The 26,169-nt window shown below is 38.9% G+C and overlaps 1 protein-coding gene across 1 annotated transcript in view; it reads right to left on the bottom strand.

Moving 5' to 3' along the window:
* LOC105491696 (general transcription factor IIF subunit 2) overlaps positions 1 to 26,169 on the bottom strand; it is a 170,120-nt gene that overhangs the window by 117,318 nt on the left and 26,633 nt on the right. The window contains exons 3-4 of the mRNA XM_011758278.2: positions 22,825 to 22,843; positions 20,771 to 20,915 (exon numbers count right to left, since the gene is read on the bottom strand). Coding sequence (XP_011756580.1) covers positions 20,771 to 20,915; positions 22,825 to 22,843 — 164 coding nt within the window. The remainder of the gene's footprint in view (positions 1 to 20,770; positions 20,916 to 22,824; positions 22,844 to 26,169) is intronic.

A 26,169-nucleotide genomic window follows, 5' to 3' on the forward strand; every position in this document is an offset into this window, starting at 1 on the left:
GTTTACTTCCCTCCAAACTTCAGATAGAAAGGAAACTCTATAGTGTTCCAATAGGGATCCTTTTTACTCATTGCAAAGGTACAAAATGGATATCAGAATGTGTGGCAACATCATGCAGAACCCTCAAATTAGCTAAACCTATTTCCTTTAAAGTTGAATTAAAGTCAAGATATGGTTTTAAGCCAGGTGCTGCAGCTCATGACTGTAATCCCAGCACTTTGGGAGGCCAATGTGGGCGGATCACCTGAGGTCATGAGTTCAAGACCAACCTGGCTGACATGGTGAAACTCCATCTCTACTAAAAAATAGAAAAGTTAGCCGGGCCTGGTGGCATGCACCTGTAGTCCCGGCTACTTAGGAGGTTGAGGCAGGAGAATCACTCGAACCTGGGAGGTGGAGGTTGCAGTGAGCCAAGATCAAGCTACTGCACTGCAGCCGGGGTGACAGAGCAAGACTCTGTCTCAAAAACAAAAAAAAGACAGGGTTTTAGACACTAGCATTTTCACAACTATGTCACCGCATGCAAGCAACATTGCTTTCTCTCTTCCAAATTGCTGCCTATTTAATTTCTGCTGCTGCCAGAGCCAACTGTCTGTTACCATTCTGACTGACCACCATGATCTTCCTCTACTCTCTCTGCTACCCTCCCAGTATGACAGATCACACTGCTACTACCTTCACTGGGCTTTCATTACAATCTCCCCTCAGTCAGCTGGAAGCCACATCCTTTTCATTCCGACCCTTCTCTTCCGTCTGGATTTCTCCAATTCCTCCAGGAGCCATTCTTCTGATCTCATGATGCTTCTCTCAGATACCACCTCTGATCCTTTCTCTGACTGCAGCCCCTAGTCTTTCTTGTATGCAGATTCTCTATATTTTCCAGCTTTCAGGAATAACTACTTCAAAGCCACATAACATTTCCATTAGAATACAATTTACTCAGAAAGACAGTTTCAAGGGGAAAATATTCTGTGTACAGAGTACCTCACTAGCTGAAAAAAAAAGTCATTTGTTGGAGATGATTTCAAGACTGTAAAACTCATGAAAAGTAATTCAAATAAATTACCTGCATCACTGATTCAACTGACATTCACTTTCCACAAAAGCTTTTATTTGCTTCTAAGCCTTGTCAGAAAAAAAATTTAAAAGATGTTAAGTGGGAGAAAGAAAAACTAATTGGAGCCTATGTAATGATAAATTTACCAGGCTATGTGTCTTACAAAGATAACCAGTCTCAGCTGGGCACAGTGGCACACACCTATAATCCCAACACTTTGGGAGGCCAAGGCAGGAGAGTTTGAGACCAGCCTGAGCAAGAAAATGAGACCCTGTCTCTGCAAAAAACTTTTTAAAAAATTAGCTGGGTGTGGTGGTGTATGCCTGTAGTCCCAGCTATTTGGGAGGCTGGGGTGGGAAGATCACTTGAGCCCAGAAGTTAGAGACTGCAGTGAACCGAGATCACAGCACTGCAGTACAGCCTGGGTGACAGAGCAAGACCCTGTCTCTAAATAAATAAATAATCAGTCTCTTATTTAAAAAAAAAAAAAAAAGAAGAAGAAAGAAAGATAAATGTTGGAACTATAACTTTCTGGTTGGTTTGTGTTAAAAACCTAGTTCTTAAGAAGCTTAATATTCCTAATATTGCAACATTTCTAAACAATACTGGTTGTATCCATGTAAAACTTGTGCTTGAAGGTTAAAAAACAGTAATCTACATTTAAAAGGGAATAAGTTACTGAAGATATGTAAAAAAAAAATTAGTCTAGAAAATTTGATACTGGATCCATGAATTCAGAAATCAAAGCATAGCTGACAATGTTCTTTTTGTTACCTGGGTGGTGGTTACAGGGATATGTTCACTTTGCGAGAAATCAACAGTATAAACTTATGATTTGTGCTGTTTTCTTAAATGTAGGTTATGTTTCAATTAAAATTTTAGTAACAAAAAAGCAAAACACAAGAAGAAAATCAATTTTTCTAAAAATCCATCAACTAGACTTCTTAGTTCAAAAACTTAAACCACAAGTATTAAATAACACTGCATTAGTTTGCTAGGGCTGCCATAACAAATTTCCACAGACTGGGTGGCTTAAGCTACAGGAAGGTATTTTCTCACAGTTCTGGGGGCTGAAGTCCAAGATTGAGGGGTCTATAACTTTGGTTTCTTCTAAGGCTCAGCTCCTGGGCTTGCAGATGGCCACTCACTTGCTGCCTCCTCACACTGTCATTCCTCTGTTCACGTGCATCCCCGGTCTCTCCTGGATGTCCAAATTTCCTTCTCTTATAAGGACACCAGTCAATTGCCACTGCCTCTTTTTAACTTCATTGCCTCTTTAAAGGTCTGATCTCCAAATACAGTCACATTCTGAGGTACCTGGGGTTAGGACTTCAACATATGAATTTGGAGGGGGGCGGGTGCAGTGGTTCACGCCTATAATCCCAGCACTTTGGGAGGCCGAGGCGATCGATCACTTGAGGTCAGGAGTTCGAGACCAACCTGGCCAACATGGAGAAATCCCAGCCTGGGCAACATGGCGAAAGTAAAGAAGAAGGGAGGGAGGGAGGGAGGGAGGGAGGGAGGGAGGGAGGGAGGGAGGAAGGAAGGAAGGAAGGAAGGAAGGAAGGAAGGAAGGAAGGAAGGAAGGAAGGCAGGCAGGCAGGCAGGCAGGCAGGCAGGCAGGCAGGCAGGCAGGCAGGCAGGCAGGCAGGCAGCCAGCCATGTGTGGTGGCACACACTTGCAGCCCTAGCTACTCAGGAGGCTGAGGTGGGGAAATCACTAGAGCCCAAGAGGTCGGGGGTGCCATGAGCTGAAATCGGGCCACTGCACTCCAGCCTGGGCGACAGACTGACACCCTGTCTCGAATAAATAAATAAATAAAGTTCAGGTAGTTTATTTGTCAGAAAACACTGAGGGTTGGAAAAGAGAGAGAGGAAGAAGAAACAAGCCTGTGAAGTGATTAGTGTAGAAAACTAGTACCAGCCAGATACTACTAAGGACAACTGTTGCTTAGTATGTGCCTTAATCACCCTATCTGAGGATTAAAGGAGCTGGGTGTTTATCCACCAACTCGGGGCAGATACTGGCTGAACGCCACTCCCAAAGTGAGTGTTAATATCCTGGCATTTCTGGCCTGCCCTCCAGGCAGGCAGAGTAGTTGGCAGCAAGAAAAGCTCTCAGGCAGAGGCAAAGGTGCCGAGATGTAGAATTTGGCTAGTGTGCACAGTAACGGCAAGGCCTTGAGAGGCTATGGGTAAACACTGACAGCACCTGGGGCATCTATGCCACAGCCCCTAATCTATAGGAGTCTGTCCTGAACTTGTGAATGTAAGACACATCAGCTTTCACCTAGAAGCAGCAGAAAAAGGGTTGAGAAGTGCTCTACACCAGACTTTTTTCTTTGCTAAATGGTACAGGTGTTTCTCTCAAGAAAAGTCTGGCACATAACACAGTATACAGTAAGGAAAAAAATGTGTCAAATCATCATAGTCATTAAGTTCTGCATGGTTATATGAAAGAAACTGAAGCTGTAAACAACACTGGGTGGTGTACTTTTTTTCCCCTCTATGAACAGAAAATGCCACAACTTTCAACCATAAAATATTCTCAAGAAAGGTTCTTTTACAGCGGGGTAAAAAAAGTGAGGCTGGGCGCGGTGGCTCATGCCTGTAATTCCAGCACTTTGAGAGGTTTGGGAGGCCTGAGGTGGGAGGATCACTTGAGGTCAGGAGTTTGAAGCCAGCCTGGCCAACATGGGAAAGCCCATCGCTACTTAAAATACAGAAGTCAGCTAGGGGGTCAAGCACAGTGGCTCACGCCTGTAATCCCAGCACTTTTGGGAGGCTCAGGTGGGCAGATCATGACGTCAAGAGATCAAGACCATCCTGGCCAACATGGTAGAACCCTGTCTCTACTAAAAATACAAAAATTAGCTGGGTGTGGTGGTGCGTGCCTATAGTCCCAGCTACTTGGGAGGCTAAGGCAGGAGAATCGCTTGAATCTGGGAGGCGGAGGTTGCAGTGAACCGAGATCACGCCACTGCACTACAGCCTGGTGACAGAGCAAGACTCCATCTCAAAAAAAAAAAAAAAATTAGCTGGGTGTGGTGGCAGGTGCCTGTAGTAACAGTTACTATGAAGGCTGAGGCAGGAGAATTCCCTGAACCCGGGAGGCAGCGGAGGTTGCAGTGAGCCGAGATTGCGACACTGCACTCCAGCCTGAGCAACAGAGTGAGACTCCATCTTTTAAAAAAAAAAAAAAAAAAAAAGTAAAAATAGTGTGTATAGTATGTGTCTATAGGGCTTTTTACTCTTTCTTATTTTGAAATAGCTAATGATACAGTCTGTATAAGCAAGAATTTGTGGGCTGACACACATACATGAAGTGCTTTAAAAAAAAAAAAAACTTCAGCTGGATTTCTTTCTAAACAGAGCAGTCTTTCAAAGTGTGCTGGCCACCACCAGAGTTTCACCTCTGGGCAGGCCACAGCTGTCTAACAGCTGGTAGGAACATGTAAGACTAAGATTTTCTTTCAGAACTTAAACATGTTTAGTTAGTCATTTTTGCATTAAAGATATATAAACAGACCTAACTTTCAACAGATTTTAAACTCAAGACAAAATTGGTTTCTCAATTATTGATCAATATTCCAGGTAAGAAATTCACACTCTAAACTGAGGTTTGTATACAAGTTGTATATAATGTCCCTCATATTTATATTGGGATATACCAACACAGTCCCTATGCATATTCACTCTATTACGTTAAATAACATTTTTTATTCCATTCATCATATGAATTCTCATAACACCTATTTCTATCTTACTTTAACTTTTATTTTAAAGCCCCCTATTCCCTAAAGTCTGGTCATAGTGGATTAACAAGATTTTCCTTCTAAACTCATCTGCTTATTAACTTCAACTTGATGCAATCTGAAAACAATCCATACGACGCTCAGTGAACACAGCTTTCGTACTTTCCCTAACACTGTCTCCAGTTTGACATCAGTACCTCAGTACTGTTCTAGAAATAATTTTCTATTCGTCATTTCCTTATCAGCCAAATCCCTCAAACAGTTCTGCAGAAAGACTGAATTATGTCTTCATAGTAATATGAATGACTTGACGAAGTGTATCTTCTTCAGGGGATGCTATAACCTATACAACTGCAATCCATGGTGACTTCTGGTAGAGTTGGACCATAAACCAGAAAACAGAATGTATTTAAAAGGGAAAAAGTATCAGAAAACATTGGAATTTAAGCATCACATAGTTCCCAGTGACTATATCTACCATGATATTTTGGAATTGTTAATTTTTTTAGGTGTCATAACGATATTATGGTTGTGTATTTTTCTAAAAAGGGATTTGTTTCTTCAGGGCAAACCAAACAGATAATTTACAAAGGAACTGAGTTCCATAATAAGTGAAGAAACTACATGTCACTTTGATATATCACTTTGATATATTTTGACTTTATCAAGTGATATATAGCCTAATAGAGCCTTAGGAGATAAAATTTACCAAGACTATGGCGAGGTGTGGTGGCTCACGCCTGTAATTCCAGCACTTGGGGAGGCCGAGGTAGGTGGATTACTTGAGGTCAGGAGTTTGAGACCAGCCTGGCCAACATGATGAAACCCCATCTCTACTAAAAATACAAAAAATTAGCCAGGCGTGGCGGCACGCACCTGTAATCCTAGCTACTTGGGAGGCTGAGGCAGCACGATTGCTTGAACCCGGGAGGCGGAGGTTGCAGTGAGCCGAGATTGTGCCACTGCACTCCAGCCTAGGTGACAGAGCAGGACTCTGTCTCAAAAAAAAAAAAAATTTTTTTACCAAGACTAATGGCAGAGAAATACAAACATATATAAGTGAAATTATACCTTTTTACAAAAGTAATTTGCTGCTAATCATTGATAGCAAATTAAAAAATCTACTATAGCAGGGCGTGGTGGCTGCTCACGCCTGTAATCCCAGCACTTTGGGAGGTCAAGGCAGAAGGATCACTAGGTCAAGAGATCGCGACCATCCTAGCCAACATGGTGAAACCCTGTCTCTACTAAAAATACAAAAAATTAGCCAAGTGTGGTGGTGTGCGACTATAGTCCCAGTTACTTGGGAGGCTGAGGCAGGAGAATCGCATGAACTCGGGAGGCAGAGGTTGTAGTGAGCTGAGATCGCGTCATTGCACTCCAGCCTGGTGACAGACTGAAACTCTGACTCAAAAAAAAAAAAAAAAAAATCTACTATAAATTCAAAAAGTTGGGTAGGAGTACATAGAATTTGTTATATTATTCTACTTCAGTGTATGTTTGAAATGTTCCAAATAAAAACAAATATTGGCCAGGCGTGGTGGTTCACACCAGTAATCCCAGCACTTTAGGAGGCTGAAGCCAGGAGTTCAAGACCAGCCTGGTTAACACAGCAAAACCCTGTCTCTACTAAAAATACAAAAATTAGCCAGCCGTGGTGGTGCATGCCTGTAATCCCAGTTACTCAGGAGGCTGAGACATGAGAATCTCTTGAACTCAGGAGGCGGGGGTTGCAGTGAGCTGAGCTCACGCTACTGTACTCCAGCCTGGGAGACAGAGCAAGATTTTGTCTCAAAGAAAAAAAAAAAAAAAAAAAAAAAAAATATATATATATATATATATATAAAATGGATAATGGATATATATTATATATAAATATATCTTTTTTCATTCTATTTCTCCATTTTTCCATTCTATTCCATATATATATAAATATATAGATATCAATATATATTTTTTCCATTCTGTTTCTCTTTATTTCTTAATGTTGCCTAGTACCTCACAAATTGATTCTGCATCCACACTGTATAAGTGCTCACCATAGCAAATAAAATAAGCGCTCAACAGGTTACCTATTTCTGTCCGCTTAATAAAGCTTAATAAAGCAGCCAGAGCTTAATAAAATCATTGCTTAATAAAGATGTAAACACTGAGTATCTATATGCTATAATTAAAACTTCCTTCGATTCTTCCAAAACAAATAGTTATGAGAATGTAAAATGGTACTAGGCACTTTGTATCAGAACCAATGCAATCAAGAACATAGTTCAAGTGTAGGTCTCTAATTCATTTTTTGGTAACCCTTCCTATTCTGCTGTGATCCAACTTTTTTTTGTATAGCCTTTTTACCAGCACTGGGTACCCCAAAAGTGGCACTAGTAATGCTGGGGGAGAAGGAGCTACAGTTTGTTTTTTTTTTTAAACAGGGTCTCACTCTGTCACTGACACTGGAGTGCAGTGGCACAATCACAGCTCACTGTAGCCTCAACATCCCAGGCTCAGGTGATCCTCCCACCTAAGCCTCCAAAACAGTTGATACTACAGGTGCACGCCATCACACCCAGCTATTTTTTGTAGAGATAGGGTTTCACTCTTTTGTCCAGGCTGGTCTCTCTCTAACTTCTGGGCTCAAGCAGTCCACTCTGTCTGGCCTCCCAAAGTGCTGGGGTTACAGGCAGGAGCCTCTACCTGGCCACTAGGGCTGCTACTTTTTTACTTGAAAACCTTCAGTAAATCGACATGTTTTATTGCTTTTTAAAGAAATAGGTCAGTTTTAAAGTCTTACCTTCTTTTCTTCTTTTTTCCAAGGGAATTACTATACTAGTACTATCACCATATCAACAGACTACCTTTCTCTCTTTTTTCTTTTTTTTTTTTTTTTTGAGACTGTCTCACTCTGTTGCCCAGGCTAGAGTGCAGTAGCACAATCCCAGCTCGCTGCAACCTCCGCTTCCTGGGTTCAAATGATTCTCGTGCCTCAGCCTCCCGAGCAGCTGAGATTACAGGTGTCTGCCACCACGCTGGACTGATTTTTGTATTTTTAGTAGGGATGGGGTTTTGCCAAGTTGGCCGGGCTGGTCTTGAACTCCTGGTTGGAATTATAGATGTGCACTAAGTAGCTGGGATTACAGACGCGCACCACCACGCTTGGCTAATTTTTGTATTTTTAGTAGTGATGGGGTTTCGTCAAGTTGGCCAGGCTGGTCTCAAACTCCTGGCCTTAAGTGATCTGCCCACCTTGGCCTCCCAAAGTGCTGAGATTACAGGTGTGAGCCACCGCACCGGACCCTCAACAGACTACATTTCTAAGTGATAAAAATACAAAGGCAACCAAATAACCTGTCTCTGTTTTTATAATGCAATGCTATACTGCAGAGAGAAAATCAGTTACATGGCATTTTTTACATTTTAAATTTTGATAATAGTACCCTTATGCTCAAAGAACTAGAGAAAAAATCATGCTACTATCACCTTGGATGAGGTTTTTAAAAACAGTGGCAATAATGTTATTTGAAAAAGCCAAAGAAAATGAAATTTTTTTAATTAAAATATTTTAAAATTAAAATTGTTTCAATTACTTAGTTTTAATACCTCAACTAAGTAATTTTTATTTTCTTTTTTTTTTTTTTGAGACCGAGTCTCACTCTGTTGCCCAGGCTGGAGTGCAGTGACACTATCTCGGCTCACTGCAGCCTCCACCTCCTGGGTTCAAGCGATTCTCCTGCCTCAGCCTCCAGAAGAGCTGGGGCTACAAGTGCGTGCCACCATGCCTGGCTAATGTTTTTTGTATTTTTAGTAGAGACGGGGAATCACCATATTGCCCACACTGAAGTAATTTACATTTTAATTGATTTTACTAAGTTAGGTTTAGTTATACAAAGAAACCAAGTTCTTCCTAAGATTTTAAGTATACAATGAATCAAAGCAAAGAACCAACTTTATAAACTGGAAGCTACAGAAAATCAAAAGGAAGAAAGAGAAATATGTTGGTACAGCCTGTCATTTTCTCCAGATATGACAAGAATTTCCTAAGTTCTTCCTAATTGTTTTATCAAATATGTAATGGACAGGTGTGATCAAAGCTGACTATCACAAAATTTTAGAAACAGGCAAATATGACATACAATAAAAGTAAAAACTTGATGGTGCTTTCTGGCATTCTCCATAAAAATCATAACAAAGATACACAGAAAACAGAGATCCTAAATAAAGATATTTATTTAGTAGAATCACAATCCAAACTTCAATAAATTCGAGACCATAAAATTTAGGTGGAATTCATGAACACTGGAACTAAAAGTTGAGGTCACACTAATACATTCATAGCAATAAATAAAACTGAAGAAAAAAATAATGTGCCAACACTCCTTGCATAAATTAGAGATCAAGTCTTCTGAGAAAGAATACTCTAAATACTATTCCATATTCAAAACATTGTCAGTGGCCAGGCGCAGTGGCTGACTTCTGTAATGCCAGCACTTTGGGGGGCCCAGGCAGGCAGACCACTTAAGGCCAGGAGTTCGAGACCAGCCTGGACAACATGGTAAAACCTCTATTAAAAATACGAGAATTAGCCAGGCGTGGTGGCACATGCCTGTAATCCCAGCTACAGCTACTTGGGAGGCTGAGGAATGAGAATCACTTGAACCCAGGAGGCAGAGGTTACAGTAAGCCAAGATGGTGCCACTGCACTCCAACCTGGGTAACAGAGTGATACCTTGTCTCAAAAACAACAGCAAAAACACTGTCAGTGTGATTATTACAATACAGATGAAGAAGAGAAACTACATTACCAAAATAACACATGGGTGGCAAGGCCAAAACAATTTAAACATCTTTTATCCTTATACTCTACCGATCATTCAGTATTTCACTAGAAACCATGGGACTGAATTTTTAAGTTTCACTGATAATTACTTTTGATCATCTAATTTATGTTAAAATTCCAGAAAAAAATTTTAATTAATGTAAAAATGGCTTGTCAAGATATAACCTACACTAAAAAATCTCTACTCAAGCTCAACACTGGACTTCCACAACTGCTAGAAATTTGGAGCGCACTGCCTAACACATCTCCAAGAAACTTGGTTGTTTTCCACCAGTTAAACTATACAGATTCCGTTTTGAGAATTGCAGACTAGTCACAATGAGTCACAATAATACACGCCAACTCCAGGACAATAGTTACCTCTAGCAAGTGAGGTAAGGGTTGGGGGGTCTGGGCAGGGGGAAGAAATCTAAAACGTTTTCTAGCTTTAAAGAAATATGGCAAATGTCAACACTTATGAAATATAGCTGTTAGGCATAGGTTATACTATTCACTACACTTTTCTGTACATTTGAAATATTTCATAATTAAAAAACTGAAGAGTAAACCGTAAGTTTTAATATGTTTTTGATTCCAAACCTTAATATTATCCTACATTGCAGTTTTTTCTTTTAATCCTCCTCATCCCATCCTCAGACTATGAAAGCTACCACATATTTATGTATGAATACCTGAATATGCAGAGTACAAACATTGTTTTCAGAAGTCTCTAGCCACTAAATAAAGGAACATTTTCTGCTATTAGGTTTAACTTTTCAGAGAGTAGACCTGGCTCAGGCGGCTGGCAGTAAAATACAAAACTGTAGTCAGCCACAACCTTGGTGGCAGTTCAGGAAATAAACACTAAACTCATATATTTTTGTTCCTGTTTGTTCCCCCTCACAAGTATAAGATTGTCAGAAGCTGGTATGATTCCAAATGTTCAGTGGCAAGGCTGTTACTCAAAGGAGTAAGCAAAAAACAGAGCTTCCTTACTCCTTCTGTAGGGCCTTTACTAGGAGAGTGAGAAAAAACCACTAGCTGCCAAGGTGAATGGGACTTGAAGTTGGCTGCCCTGTGAAATGCAGTGAGGAAAGAGACAAGCTGGAGTCACCACAGAGCATCTATCCAGGCAGACCTAGCAGGATTTCTATTACCTACTTAAAGAGACTGTTTTAACAATATATTTCTAAATATCAGGAAATAGGGGCTAGTCACACAATCTCTTAGAGCTTCTGTCATATCATCTGCAAAATGAAGATTTTTTAAAAGTCCCTCCCGCATGGAGTTGTGAGAATTAAATAAGACAGTAAATACAAAAACAGGTTATCCACCAACGGAAGTGTAATAAATACACACCTGAAAGAAATAGTTCAAAAGTGGTTCAAATCTGGTTTAAAAATATGTACTGTATTCATTTTTTCTTTTTTTTCCTTTTTGAGACAGAGTTTTGCTCTTGTTGCCCAGGCTGGAATGCGATGGCGCGATCTCAGCTCACTGCAACCTCTGCCTCCTGGGTTCAACTGATTCTCCTGCCTCAGCCTCCCGAATAGCTGGGATTACAGGCGCCTGCCACCACACCCGGCTAATTTTTTGTATTTTTAGTAGGCATGAGGTTTCACCATGTTGGCCAGGCTGGTCTTGAACTCCTGACCTCAGGTGATCCGCCCACCTCAGCCTCCCAAAGTGCTGGGATTACAGGCCTGAGCCACGGTGACCAGCCCCTGTGTTCTTAAAACCAACAATAAACACTGAAACAGGCATGCAATTCAGTGTTATGGATGAGGTTCCCCTAAGAAGCACTGGGGGAAGAATGTCTCTATTAGGCAGGCCATCCCAATAAGAAGGGATCAACACTTCACCAGGTATTTTAAAAAAGAGTTTGTAATCTTTTCACACTACAACACACTAAATTAGCATTCTTCAAAGTATGGTCTATAAATCCCTAGGGGTCCTCAAGATCATTTGGGTGTCCACAAGGTCAAAATATTTTCTTAAAATATTTAATTACCTTTTTCATTGCGTTGATAATTGCCGATAGTGCAAAAGTAACAGTGGGTAAGGCTACCCACCTTTGAGGCCAAATGGTACCAAAACTGTACCACTGTATTCTTCACCACCTAGCACTTGCAATTTTTTAAAAAGTCTGTTTCACTTCAGAATGTCCTTGATGAACAGTAAAAACTGTTTTTATTAAATTTCAACCCTTGAGTATGCATCCCTTAACATCCTGTGACACCAAAGGGCAAATACATAGGAACTGCTTCTGCTGGACACTAACATAAGATGATTGCCTCAAAGAAAAGCACAGTTGCAACTGTTTGAGTTGAGTACTGAGCTGCTACTTTTGTTGTGGAAGATCATTGTTACTTCAAAGAATGAATGACAGACAAAGCATAATCATTCAGACTTGGGTATCTGAAAGATATTTTTTCAAAAATCAATGAAAAAAGCCCATCCTTTAAAAAAAAAAAGCTGACAGGATTTGTCATTAATAAAATTCAACTTTTTAAGTGAAAATTAAAGTCTAAAGAACTTGTACCTACCACCATAAACTTAACAGCTCTCCTATACTTAAAGACTTTTCTGATAAAATCAGTAGTGATGCCAATTTTTGATATTCTATAATGACATATGTCAGCATTCAAAAGAACTACATAATTCAGGGAACCAACAGTCTCCAGATGATGGATGTATGATGCTACAAAACCATGTCTGGGTAAGAGATTCATTCCAAATACAAGACAGACCAGTGAATTTAATGTAAGAGAGTAGAAAAGATTTGCTATAGAGTTTCAGATTCTATACTGCAAGTGACCTTTAAGAAACTACCACTTGCAGAGTTTTAGTGTAATAGCAAAAGAAGAATATCTACAACTATCTGAAAATGCTACTAGCTACTCCTCCCTTTCCAACTATGTATTTATAAGAGGTAGATTTTCTTCAAATACTTCAACCAAAACAGCAGATGGTTATAGACTGAATACCGAAGTGGAGATGAAAATCCAGCTTGTCTTAAGCCAGACATTAATGATACCTGCAAAATGGCACTTTTCCCACTATTTTCTTGGAAAACAGATTAAAAAAAAAAAGTTAGCATATAATGTATAAAAGAGCTGTGAGACTGAAAAGTTTAAGAAATGCTCCATTAAAGTGATAACAATAAATTATGATAGATAACGTAAATAAAGCCTCAGAAAGTCCCACTGCATATGCATCTGGTGACAATTCAGGAAACAAGAGTGTAATTCGTGTCTTAAACCAGTGACAAGAAAAAAAGTTCAATGAAAAAGTACTTCGAATGCTTATAAGCATACATATAAAGAAGGTTTAATTCAAACCTCTTAAAATCATATACCTGATATGATATTCCCCAAAAAATAAGGGAAATGCAGCAAATTAATGTTTCCTATAAGCACCCAACAATCCAACTTAAAAATGAAAACATGGCCAGGCACAGTGGCTCACGCCTGTAATCCCAGAACTTGGGAGGTTGAGGCACGCAGATTACCTGAAGTCAGGAGTTTGACAACAGCCTAGGTAACATGGTAAAATTCCATCTCTACTAAAAATACAAAAAATTAGCCAGGCGTGGTGGCGCACGTCTGGAGTCTCTAATTTTTTGTATTTTTAGTAGAGACGGAGTTTTACCATGTTGGCTAGGCTGATCTTGAACTCTCGACCTCAGGTGTATTCTGCTACTTGGAGTATTCTGCTACTCGGAAGGCTGAGGCAGGAGAATCACTTGAACCTGGGAGGCAGAGGTTGCAGTGAGCTGGGATTGCACCACTGCGCTTCAGCCTTGGCAACACAGTGAGACTCAGTCTCAAAAAAAAAAAAAAGAAAGAAAGAAAACACTCACCTTTATTTTTCATTTACTATACTTGCAGGACAGTACTATATAGGACAGATTATAAATTGTACAGTTTCAGTTAAGTTTTCAAAAGGACTGGTAATTCAGCATCTTCAAAGAGCATTACCATTTCTATACAATACAAACTAGTATGTTCTTAGTCATATGTGTAATTGGTACATGTTACCAAATTCAAGCTTGAAAGTAAATACCTACCATCAGTGAACTCGGCTGCTACTTTATCTGGGGAATACGTCTCATGACAATATGCAGAGTGGCTAACCAAGTGTCACAGAATATGGTACTGAGCTAATCTGATTAGCCAAGAGAAAGTTTAAAAAATCATCTGTGCCAAAATACAATGAGCAAAAACTAAAGTGAGGAACAAAGGGATTTAATATTCGACTCTGAACCTCAAGTGTCTTAAGAAAAACACTTTGAATCAAGAATATCTGAAGGGAGACTAGCCATCCCGTGAGTAACTACAACAAGCTATCTCACTTGAGAACCATTCTAAAAAGTACCATTAGAGTACTAATTCTTAGGAGGAAATAAATGATTTCAACATGTTTGCTTTAATGAACCTATCACTCTGTGCTCAATCCCAAGCCACAGATGTGCTCAATGCTATACCAGGCACCATGAAGATAAGCATGAGATACGGTCCTTGGGACAAAACAAGTTAACCTACTGCCATACAAGTCTAAATGAAGGAAAAATCAACAAAGGCTGGATCAGTAAGGGAAGGCTGATTATGACTATAAAGGACAAATCCCTGACAGAGGAAAAAGAAAGGGAAAAGCACAGGCCACTGTGCAGGAAGGTATGGTAAAGGTAAGAGATTTCCACAGATGGGGCTGGAAAAGGGCTGGGGATGATGGGTGGAGTTTTCAGAGGGTTGCTTTGATTCAGTGGTGTATTAGTCTGTTTTCATACTGCTGATAATGACATACCCAAGACTGGGTAATTTATAAAGAAAAAGAGGTTTAACAGACTCAGTTCCACATGGCTGGGGAGGCCTCATGATCGTGGCGGAAGGCAAAAGGCATGTCTTACATGGTGGTAGACAAGACAGAATGAGAGCCAAGTGAAAGGGGAAACCCCTTATCAACCCAACAGCTCTCATGAGACTCATTCACTACCACAAGAACAGTATGGGGGAAGCTGCCTCCATGATTCAATTATCTCCCACCCGGTCCCTCTCACAACATGCGGGAACTATGGGAGCTAAAATTCAAGATGAGATTTGGGTGGGGACAGAGCCAAACCATACCAAGTGGTATCCAGAAATGTGTATATGTGATTCCTACTACAGAAACGACCAAACGACCAAATGCGAGAATAAGAGGAAGCTAAGAATTACTATGGCCAAGATAATAGAAGAATAATGTATTACTGGCAGAAACATGGATATATGGAGAATAAGGAAATGGATAAATGAACTTGATTTTCTATCTCCTGGTTTCAGGTAATAAATCCAATTAGCAGGCTGGGCACAGTGGCTCCTGCCTATAATCCCAGCACTTTGGGAGGCCGAGGCAGGTGGACAGCTTTGCACTCAGGAGTTCGAGACTAGCCTGGGCACCGAAACCCTGTCTCTACAAAAAAATAAAAAAATAAAAAACTAGCCAGGCATGGTTGCATGCACCTGTAGTTCCAGCTACTCGGGCGGCTGAGGTAGGAGGACTGCCTGAGCCCAGGAGGCAGAGGTTTTAGAGAGCTGAGATTGCGCCACTGCACTCCAGCCTGGGTGACAGGATGAGATCCATCTCCCCCCACCAAAAAAGGATATCCAAGTGGACTGTCTGTTAAGACAACTAAAGATATAAAGCTGGATATCAGGTGAGTGAGTAGACCTCTGTCACTGCTACCACTCTAAACCAAGCTTCTGTCATGTCTCCCCTGGATGACTATAACAGCCTCCTGGTTCCAGCCCTGCCCCCACTCCATGGTCTCTTCTCAACCTACCAGTCAGAGAAAGTTTTTAAGATGTAAATCAAATTATATCACTATGCTGCTTAAAACTCTCCAGTGACTTCCCACTTCACTAAAAGTAAAATCCAAAATACTTCTTATAGTTTACAAATCTTTTCATGATCTGCCAATGCCAACACCCACCCTTCTTCTCTAGCCTAACAGCCCACTACTCTTCCCCCTTGCTCATCTACTTTATCCATACTGACCTCTTGGCCACTCCATGAACATACCAGGCTTGTTCCCAACTTGGAGCATTAGTCATTACTGTTCTCTGTCTGCCTTAAAAACTCCTAGCTGGCTAACTCACTCCACATAGCTACCCCTTTCGCCTCCTTCAAGACTGTTCAAATTTCACCTTCTCAATGAGGTCCCACCCCGATTGCACTATTTTAAATTGTAGGTCCTACCCTCAATCTGATACTCCTGAGCCTACTTCCCACTTTATTCCCAGAAAATTTATCAACTTCTAGCCAGCAATATAATTTACTTATGTTTATTGTTGTCTCCGCTTAGTAAAATGTAAGCACCACAAGGGCTGAGCCTTTGCTGGTTAAAGTATCCCAAGCCTAAAAGGGGGCCTGAAAAAAGCAGGCACATATATTAACTTATTGAATTAAATAACTCCTACAAAGGCGTCAAAGACAATGAAAAATGAAAGCAAAAAAGTCACTGCGTTATCAGCTCTAACCCTGCCCATTTCTTTCAATATTTTCTAACTCAGTAATGGTTTCACTATCCCTCCAGATGCTCAAGCCAAAAAAAGCCTAGAGCCAAAAAAGCCTAGAAACCATTCTAGGCTTCTCAGTCTTCCAATTCCCTCACAGCTGATTCATCACCAAAAGCTGTCAAAATAACCTCTAATTCTGGTCGACTTATCTGATGGCAAAAAAGATTTAAAAAAAAAAATTACCTCTATTATCCCTGGAATATGATCCATCTTTTCCACTCCCATTGCACCAATTCAAACTTTTTTCATCTCTAACCTAGACTATGACATCCATAACCAAGTTTTTTGCTTTAAAGAATTTTTATTTAATGATTTTTTAGATAGCTATGACAGAGGATGACAGGCAAAAGAATGCCAAGTGAAGAATTGGATCCTTGAAGGCTAGAAAAATGAATTTATCTTTACTATCTTTCGTCCTATTCATATACTTCAAGGTCCAGCTCAAATATTATCTCTGCTTCTGAAGCCAGTTCCCTCAGGCAAAGTACACATGCTTTTTTTCCTCTTTGTGCATAACTCCACTGGAGCACTTGTATTCACATACCAGTTGCCTCAGTGCACAGGAGGCTAATCTTATTCTAGCACAGGGCTTAGCACCAAAAATATCTATTGAACAGATGAATGAACATTTTTGTCTAGAATTGGCAGTTATAAATAATAATATCTAAGAGCCAGACATGGTGGTGCACGCCTGTAGTCCCAGCTACTCAGGAGGCTGAGGTGGGAGGATCACTTGGGCCCAGAAGTTCAGCCTGGGCAACAGAGTGAGACACCGCCTCTAAAAAAAAAACAAGAAAATCTAACTTTGAATAAAAGTAGGAATGCCAAGGAGAATGCCAAAGGCAGAAAAAATAGAAATTATCTATAGTTATCAATAAATAGTAGATGAAAATACTAAACTGAAGACCCAAGGCGGGGAAATGCAAGGCCAAACACATGAGGTATTTCCACAGAGATAAGGGTAATGGATAAGAGAGCTCCATGAAAATAACAGAGAAATATTAATAGATCATTTCGACTTTCATAGAGGAAAGCAGAAGTGGAAGAAGGGGTAACCCAAAATAGCCTATAAAAATAAAATATATTCTTTCAGACAGGAACACTGAATTAGAAATACATTAATTGAGTTCATAAAATGTTGATGACACGCAGATTATTTTAATTGAAGAGAAAATACTGTATAACTTATCATTAGTCCCCTCTAATTCCCTCTCCCTAGAAGACCCAAATGTGCCAAATTCTATCATTAGGAAAATAGGCTCAAAGGAGGCCTCTCAAAAACTAGCAAAATCACATTAACAGGAATAAAGTTATTAAAACTAAAACTCCTAACATAGTGAACTAAAATATGATTTCAAGCTTCCTTACAAACTCTACATTTTATAGACCTGTGCACTAATAAAAAGAAATGAAGAGCCTAGAAAAGCAAGTATGGTTCTATGCTTGATAGAAAATGTAGAAATATTCCAGATAATGCCTACCTCATTTATATTTCAATGTAAAATCAACAGCTTACTCCCTATAAAATGGCTTAGTCACTTATACTTTGGCAGGTTCATGACCAACTAAGGATAAAACTAGGATAGTGGTTCTGTAGCTTTTCTGAGCCACAGATTCCTCTGAGATGCCAGTGAAAGCGCTGGAACCATCCTATAGAAAAGAATGCACATATACAACATACATCTAACATTTTAAATATGTCGCAGCAGTCACAGAGCCCATTGTACTATTTATGACTTCCAAGAGATACAAGGAACCCACTTGTATAACTGCTGCTTTAATGACTAGAAACAGCAAATACATAAGACTCCTCAGAGGAGATAAACTACTCACAATTCTAGAGCTTTTTTCTTGGTCATGCAGGCAATTGAGAAACATTTAATATAAAAATCCCTACTGGCTGAATTTTATCAAGTGATATACATCCAGATTGAGCTAAAATGCATGCACTTGCCTTAAACTTGAAACCTAAAGTGTTTAAAAACAAGGTGTAATATTAACAACAGCAGCTAATATTTGAGCATTCATTATATACTGAGCATTGTTCTAAGTGTTTAAATGTATTCATATTTTTATATGTCAACAAATTATCCTCATTTCATAAATGAGAAAATTAAGGCACAGAAAGGTACAAAGAGAATCAAGGAACAATGACTTGAAACAGAAATAATGAGGTTAAGAAGTAAAATATTGTTATAGTGTATTATAACTAATAGCAACTTAGAACTGCATTTGTATTATCACAGTTGTGCAAAGCAAGAACATACCGTCCAAGCCCCAGAATAAGGATGACAATCTTAATTCTTTTCCATATCCCTGCCAAGATAATCCTCATAAAACCACGTTCCCTTCAGAGTACACTATAGCCAGAAATGTGAACACGAAATGTTCAAAAAGAGCACAACACTAAAGTATTTTTAAAATGTAAAATGGAAGACTAATTTTGAGGCTAACAAATGTTAGCTTTCTAAATCACTGTCTTTGTAGAAGCACCAGAAATAAATCATGTTTTCAAAAAATTAGTCACTTAATAAGATGTAAAAAATCTGTAATAGGGTACTTTTTTCTACAAAAAAAAGTTCAAGTTTCCCTACCTCAAACTTTTATCAAGGCGATGTCTCCTTTTTACTATCTTGGTGCCATGCCTCTTCCACTCTAGGACAATCACAAAAGTAGAGAAAACCTCACAGGTTCAATGGATCTTATTAAATCTCATCAATCAAAAGGAATAGAGTTGTTGAAACTAAAACTCCTTAACTCTTTTTTTTTTTTTTTTTGAGATTGAGTCTCCCTCCATCACCCAGGTTGGAGTACAGTGGTGCAATCTCAGCTCACTTCTACTTCCACCTCCTGGGTTCAAGCGATTCTCCTGCCTCAGCTTCCTGAGTAGCTGGGATTACAGGCACCCGCCACCACGCCTGGCCAATTTTTTATTTAATAGAGACAGGGTTTCACCATGTTGGCCCAGCTGGTCTCGGACTCCCGGCCTTAGGTGATCTGCCCACTTCGGCCTCCTGAAGTGCTGGGATTACAGGCACGAGCCACCGTGCCCCGCCAAAACTAAAACTCTTTAACATACTGAATTCAAATGCGCTTTTAATTTCAGACAAATTTCAGATTTTTAGATAGGTCTATACTATGCCCTGAACTATGCAGCATGCAATAAATATTTGTTGAAAGGTTGAATCTTCTCCAGTATAAAATGGATGTATTGAAGAAACTGTTACTTTTCTGCCTCCCATACTACTACACTATTAATTATTAGAGCATCAGAAAACTGCAGTGAAACCAACCTTCTACCTTCAACTACATAACTGAAGAATTATAATTTACCATTTTGTTATACTGTACATCCAAGAAAAAAAGAATAATTTTTAGATCATTTTATGTAGCTATTGGTAATCGAAGACACCACAAAAAAATTTATGAGGATGTACCTTTTTTAAACCAATGGTGTTCTTAACATACTATAATTTCTAACAGCTTCCTTTGAAATGTTTGATGAAATACAACAAAATCACAAATGTTTTCTTTTATCAATAAGCTTTTTGAACCAGATAGCAGAACATTAGCTCCATTAAACTAAGGTGGCCTGTTGCTTTAATAGTATTCTAAACTCAGTGAAAGATAAAAATCCCAAAACATGGAAAATATACTCATGCTGAGTGTGTGCCACAAGAAAGTTCCTTCTGTATTTAATTCACAAATGGAAACATGTGCTTCTGATTTATTGAACTGTTAAAATATCTCATTGCAAACACACACAATCGTAAAACTCTACACAGAAACTTCTTAGACGCCAATATCAATTAAAAGTTATCTCTGTGCAATAAAAAGGTCCCCTTGGTATACAAAGCATACAAGATGAAAAATTCAGACTAAAATATTCCCTAATATCGAGCTGTATTTTTAAAGTACAACTTATACTTGCTAAATATCAATTTACTAAAACAAGCAACGATGACCTTATCTTGGCAAAATTCAGAATACTGTTTCTTCAACATCTGAGAAGGCAGCTTGATGAACCACATTCTTCCATCTGCTTTGTTCTATATCTTCATATCCCAAATAGAAATTAAACCCTTCTCAAGTAATGGCCAAAATTTCATTAATCACAAGAAAGTACACAGAGCAGAGAAGTAGCATAGTGTGAATAACAGAGGTACACAAAATGAGAGATGGAACAGTCTTGGTAATGACCTTAAAAAAGCAAACAGGAGGCCGGGTGCGGTGGCCCACGCCTGTAATCCCAGCACTTTGGGAGGCAGAGGCAGGCGGATCACCTGAGGTCAGGAGTTTGAGACCAGCCTGACCAACATGGAGAAACCTCGTCTCTACCAAAAATACAAAATTAGTCGGGCATGGTGGTGCATGCCTGCAATCCCAGCTACTCGGGGGGCCGAGGCAAGAGAATCGCTTGAACCTGGGAGGTGGAGGTTGCAGTGAGCTGAGATTGTGCCACTGCACTCCAGCCTGGGCAACGAGAGCAAAACGCCATCGCAAAAAAAAAAAAAGCAAACAGGAGTGTATGTTGAGACAGAAAATCTATACAACAAGTACAGGAATCACATTAAATAATTCCATTCCCACTTACCTGATGAGCTCTCAGTAAACACTGTTAATGTCTGTCCTCCAACACTTTGCAAGACAAATGGGTGTTCTCTAGGAGCACTGACTGAAGCCGGTTTTCCACCAATATCATGAATATTTGCAAGGTCCTCATTCAAAGTAAATGACACCTAATAGACACATTAACCAGAGATTATAACAGACTTTTGTATTCAAACTACATATAAAAAAATTTTAGTTATAAATCAAATTGTTTTTAAATGTGTTTTCCAGTCATTTCATTAAACACTTTAACTTTATTAAAAACTCCTTAATACTTGCTCACAAAAAGAGAATGTAAACTGGACACACTGGTGCACACCTATAATCCCCGCTACTTGGGAGGCTGAGGTAAGAAGATTCCTTGGGCCAGGAGTTCCAGGCTGTAGTTCACTATGAAAAGCCATTGCACTCCAACCTTGGCAACACAGCAAAACCCTGTCTCTTAAAAAAATCAAAAGAGAGAAAGACAATCTATTCCCGTTTGTCAGAATAATGGGGCTAATAAAAAAATAACAAAATCACATCCTTTGCAGCAATGATGCAGCTGGAAGCCATTATCCTATGTGAATTAGTGCAGAAACAGAAAGCCAAATACCACATGTTCTCACTTACAAGTGGGAGCTAAACATTGGGTAGACATGGACCTAAAGATGGGAACAATAGACATTAGGGACTCCAAAAAGAGAGAAGAGACCAAGAGTTAAAAAACTACCTATTGGTTACCATGTTCACTATCTGGGTGACAGGATAAATATCAGCCCAAATCTCAGCATCATGCAATATACCTATGTAACAAACCTACACATGTACCCCCGAAATAAAATAAAAATTACTACAACTAGTAAGAAAATAAAAAACAAAAACAAAAAGAACAATGGGGCTAATCTACCATCATAAAAAAAAGACAGTTTTCATGTTTTCTCTAGTCTGTGGCTGAAGAACTCTTTCCAAAACAGGGGTAAGATTATTTTTTTCCAGCTGGGCGCAGTGGTGCTGGTAATCCCAGCACCTTGAGAGGCCGAGGTAGGCGGATCACTTGAGGTCAGGAGATTGAGACCAGCCTGGCCAACATGGCAAAACCCTGTCTCTACTAAAAATACAAAAATTAGCCAGGCATGACAGAATGAGACTCCATCTCAAAAAAAAAAAAAAAAAAAAAATCATCTTTTTTTTTTTTCCTAAAAATCTCTGAGGTCTGAGGTCAAGGGATCATGTCTTACTATATTTTATATCCTTAAGATCTAGCAGAGTGCCTGGCTTATAGAAGAAAATAATATTGCTGAATAAGCGAATATTTTAAGAATATTAAGAAAGCAATTGTACTTAAGATGTGGGGGTGTGAACTATTTACTCCGAAAAGCTTAAACACTCCCATAAACAGAGGATGTATTTATTTCGTAGGTCTTAATGACAACTATATGAGTACATGGTATTATTTTTGAATGTTTTGACAAATACAACTCAACAGTTACAAGGATAGCTCAATAATAAGGTTTAGAATAAAAAGACATACTAGGTGTTCTTTCAAAATGCTTTGTATCAGATATCAGATCTCCCCAAAAGAACATCACATTTTACACTAAACAGACTTATAAACAAAATTACTCATCTCCCAAGCATGTAGGAAGATCATAAAGTATTTATTAAATATCTCTCTACTATGTGATAAGTACTGTAAATCACAAACTGTACTCAATGGGTCAGAATCTAAAGTCCTCGAAAACTCCGTATCAAATGCCTTTGTCGCACTGAAGTAATACTAATGTATTAGTACAGTATTACAGAAGTTTTACTCAGTTTCATGGTACCAAAAGAGGGGAAATGTAGGTCAAAGAAGAAAAATGCTGAGAATGAACAACTAGAAAAGAGTCCATTCATTCACACAAGGGTGGCATTTATACCTTTATGTATTCCTAACCATCAGTCATGCACTTGATGTGGCGTTTTCTAAAATTCAAACACTCTTTCTTCACTATTATTAATGAAAAGTAAGATAGTCTCAAGTTTTAACTAAAATTTCCATATAAATAATCTTACCTCAGTCCTTCCTTGATTCCTAAAGGAGAGGAAAAGAAATATTTTAAATTATTTAGATGTCATGTTGTTTTCAAATGTGAGTTAAGAGCTTAAAAAAAAAAAACTTCATATTTACATAAAATATTACATTACAGAGATTAACCAATATTTACCCTTGACTCCCCACAACTGTCCTATTTACAATCTTATGAGAAAAACAAACTCACATTAATCACACATCCCTATTTTGTATATTATGAGTTTATGTCACTTAACTCTATTCTAACCTCTGCTAGTTCTATTTTGTCCAAATAATGATCTTATTACAATTCTTTCTTTTTTCTTTTTTAGATATTTTTTTTGTTTTTGAGACAGGGTCTCCTTCTTTTTTTTTTTTTTTCTTTTTGTTTTTGAGACAGGGTCTCCCTCTATCAACCACAGAGCCCCAATCATGACTCACGGCAGTCTTGACCTCCTAGGCTCAACCGATCCTCCCACCTGAGCCTCCCACGTAGCTGGGTCTACAGGTACATGTCATCACACCCAGCTAACTTCTGCCTTTTCTTTTGTAAAGACAAGGTCTCACCGTGTTGTCCAGGCTGGTCTTGAACTCCTGGTCCCAAACAATCCACCTGCCTCAGCCTCCCAAAGTGCTGGGATTACAGGTGTGGGACACTGCACTCAGCCTTATTACAATTTTTATCTTTATTTCTGAGCATTTTTGGCATTCAGCAGCATGTTAATACATATATAATACCAGATCTACATAGTACTTCATCAAATTTTACTATTCATTTTATCTAGCTGAAGAGGTTTCATTTACCTAACAAAATCTTAAAGATCAAGTTATTAAATGTAATAATTTAAATTATGAGCAATTTTTCTCTATTATAAAATAATATATGCCCATTATATAAATATTTTTAATACAGACAAGCAAAAAATAAGTTTTAAAATAGCCACAATTCCACTGTTAACTTCCTGGTACAGTATCTTTCCACACGATTTTCTATATACTGTACTTGAATTATGTTTTTAAATTTTAATTTTTTTTACAAAGCAAAATCAATGCACATCCTATATTAGAACTTAATTTTTTCAAAAACATGTATTAAATACCTCCTACATGCAAAGTACTGAGTTAGCCCTGTCCCAGCCAGCAGAAGGTATAAAAGGTGTATCCATAAACTATACAGTGAGATAAATTTTAATGTTCAATTAAGGGAGCCGCAATGCACCAGGATCATACAGCAAGAAGCCATTTCTTCCATTTGAAGAATTAAGGAATGGTCCAACAAAGAGGGAACTCTGAGCTGAGCCTTAAAGCATACTAAGATTGCAATAACTTCGAGTGGGGAAATACAGTATCAGAAGTGAGAGTTGAACAAAAGTCACGAAAGGGTCTGATCACAAATGAGTGATCAGATTTGGCTAGAAGGGAAAGGCAAAATAAGAAAGGGTAGGAGATGAACTCTAAAGCAGAAGTGGGGCTCAACCATAGAAGCTCTTGAATATCACAGACAAAGGACAGACTTTATTCTTTGGGCAATGGAAATCAGTAGATACTGTTTGACCAAAAGAATAACAAGTACAAACATTTCCTACAGGAAACTTGCACTAGAAAATATATACAGAATAGACTAAAGGTGACTAGAGATAGGAAGATCAATTAGAAAACCACTGTTTCTCCATAACATTCAGTTTAGTTCCTACCTGCCTTCATTCACTAGCTCAGTTAATCACTCATTATGAAGGGTCTACTATACATCCACTATGCACTGTGCTAGGTATATGGTACAGTATTAAGTGTGGATCCTTGACCTCAAGGAAGTCCCAGTTCAATGAAAATAGACACGTCTAATACATAAACAAATAAATAAGACAGTTATATCTTGCCATAACAACAAAAACTTTATGGCAAAGGTATATACCATAAATGTACCTGTCAGGGAAATGCAAACTAGAAAGCCAGGAAAAGAAGTGAGTGAGGGATGAAGTCGAAAACACGGGGGGGGCCGGGCTTAGTGGCTCACGCCTGTAATCTCTGCACTTTGGGAGGCCGAGGCAGGTAGATCATCTGCGGTCAGGAGTTCAAGAACAGCCTGGCCAACATGGCGAAATGCCATCTCTACTAAAAATACAAAAATTAGCCGGCCATAATGGCGGGTGCCTGTAATTCCAGCTACTCAAGAAGCTGAGGCAGAGAGAACTGCTGCTTGAACCTGGGAGGCGGAGGCTGCAGTGAGCTGAGATTGTGCCACTGCACACCAGCCTGGGCAACAGCAAGACTCCATCTCAAAAAACAAACAAACAAACAAAGAACATGGGGGAATTCCAGGCTAAGGGAATAGCCCAAATGAAAAAATAAAATATCTAGCACATTCTTTCTGACACTAGTGAATGGCAGCCTGGAGTCAAATGGTAAAGAATCACTTACGACAGACTAAGGATTCCAGATTTTTCCACAGATTTGTTTACTGTAGAACTTCTCAGTCTTTTATATATTAAAATGCAATGTCAATCTCTTTTTTGTTGAGGAAGTATCTTAAAATGAGGTGAGAAAATTTTAAGATTTCACAGAAAAATATGATTTTCCAGCTTCTCTTACAAGAATTAGAGATATGGCAAAGATTGGCCCCCAATTCAGCATGACAACAATATCCTCAACATGCATTTTGAGGCAGGCACTAAATTCACCATAGTCCCTTCTCTAGTACTCCTGAATTTAGCTTCTAGAGCTCAATTTAACGTAACTACCGTTTATTTAACTACCTGTGTAAGGCAGAGGTGCTGTAGACAAGCAAAGGAAAAGATGCAGAAGACATTTCCATAACATTTACACAATTATACTGAGGCTAAGGCAAACACCCACATAGAAAGTAAAGAAAGCTTGAAGCAGCTAGTGGTAGAATGTAAGGAAGAGATACACAGCAGGTCATTAAATTGTTAAAACCAAGAGAAGAGGAAATGACTGGAAGTGGGCAGCATAGGAAAAAAGATGAATTAAAGATCATGTTGACATTTTCAGTCTTGGTAACTAAATGCAATTAGGGAACACAGGAGGAGACAACTTCATTTTCACACATATATAATTATAACAGCATCTTAATTGGAATGATAGATTGATGAGCTCTAGATGAGTTAATATTCTCTAGAAAAAAAGCTAATCCTTGAAGACTTAAAACTTATTGAAAAAGAATGACATTCCCTTGTCTTGCTGTGTGAATGTATGAAGTACACACAACCTTTTGTTATTCTACATTACAACTATAATATACTCTTTGTATGATGACCTGTGTGCAAAATTTTAAATGCTAATTATTGTACAATACAGTGCTATCTTCAGAAATTAATGAAGTAAACATC

Source organism: Macaca nemestrina, chromosome 16 (genome assembly GCF_043159975.1).
Source record: "Macaca nemestrina isolate mMacNem1 chromosome 16, mMacNem.hap1, whole genome shotgun sequence".
In the NCBI taxonomy this organism is placed as follows: Eukaryota; Metazoa; Chordata; class Mammalia; order Primates; family Cercopithecidae; genus Macaca; species Macaca nemestrina.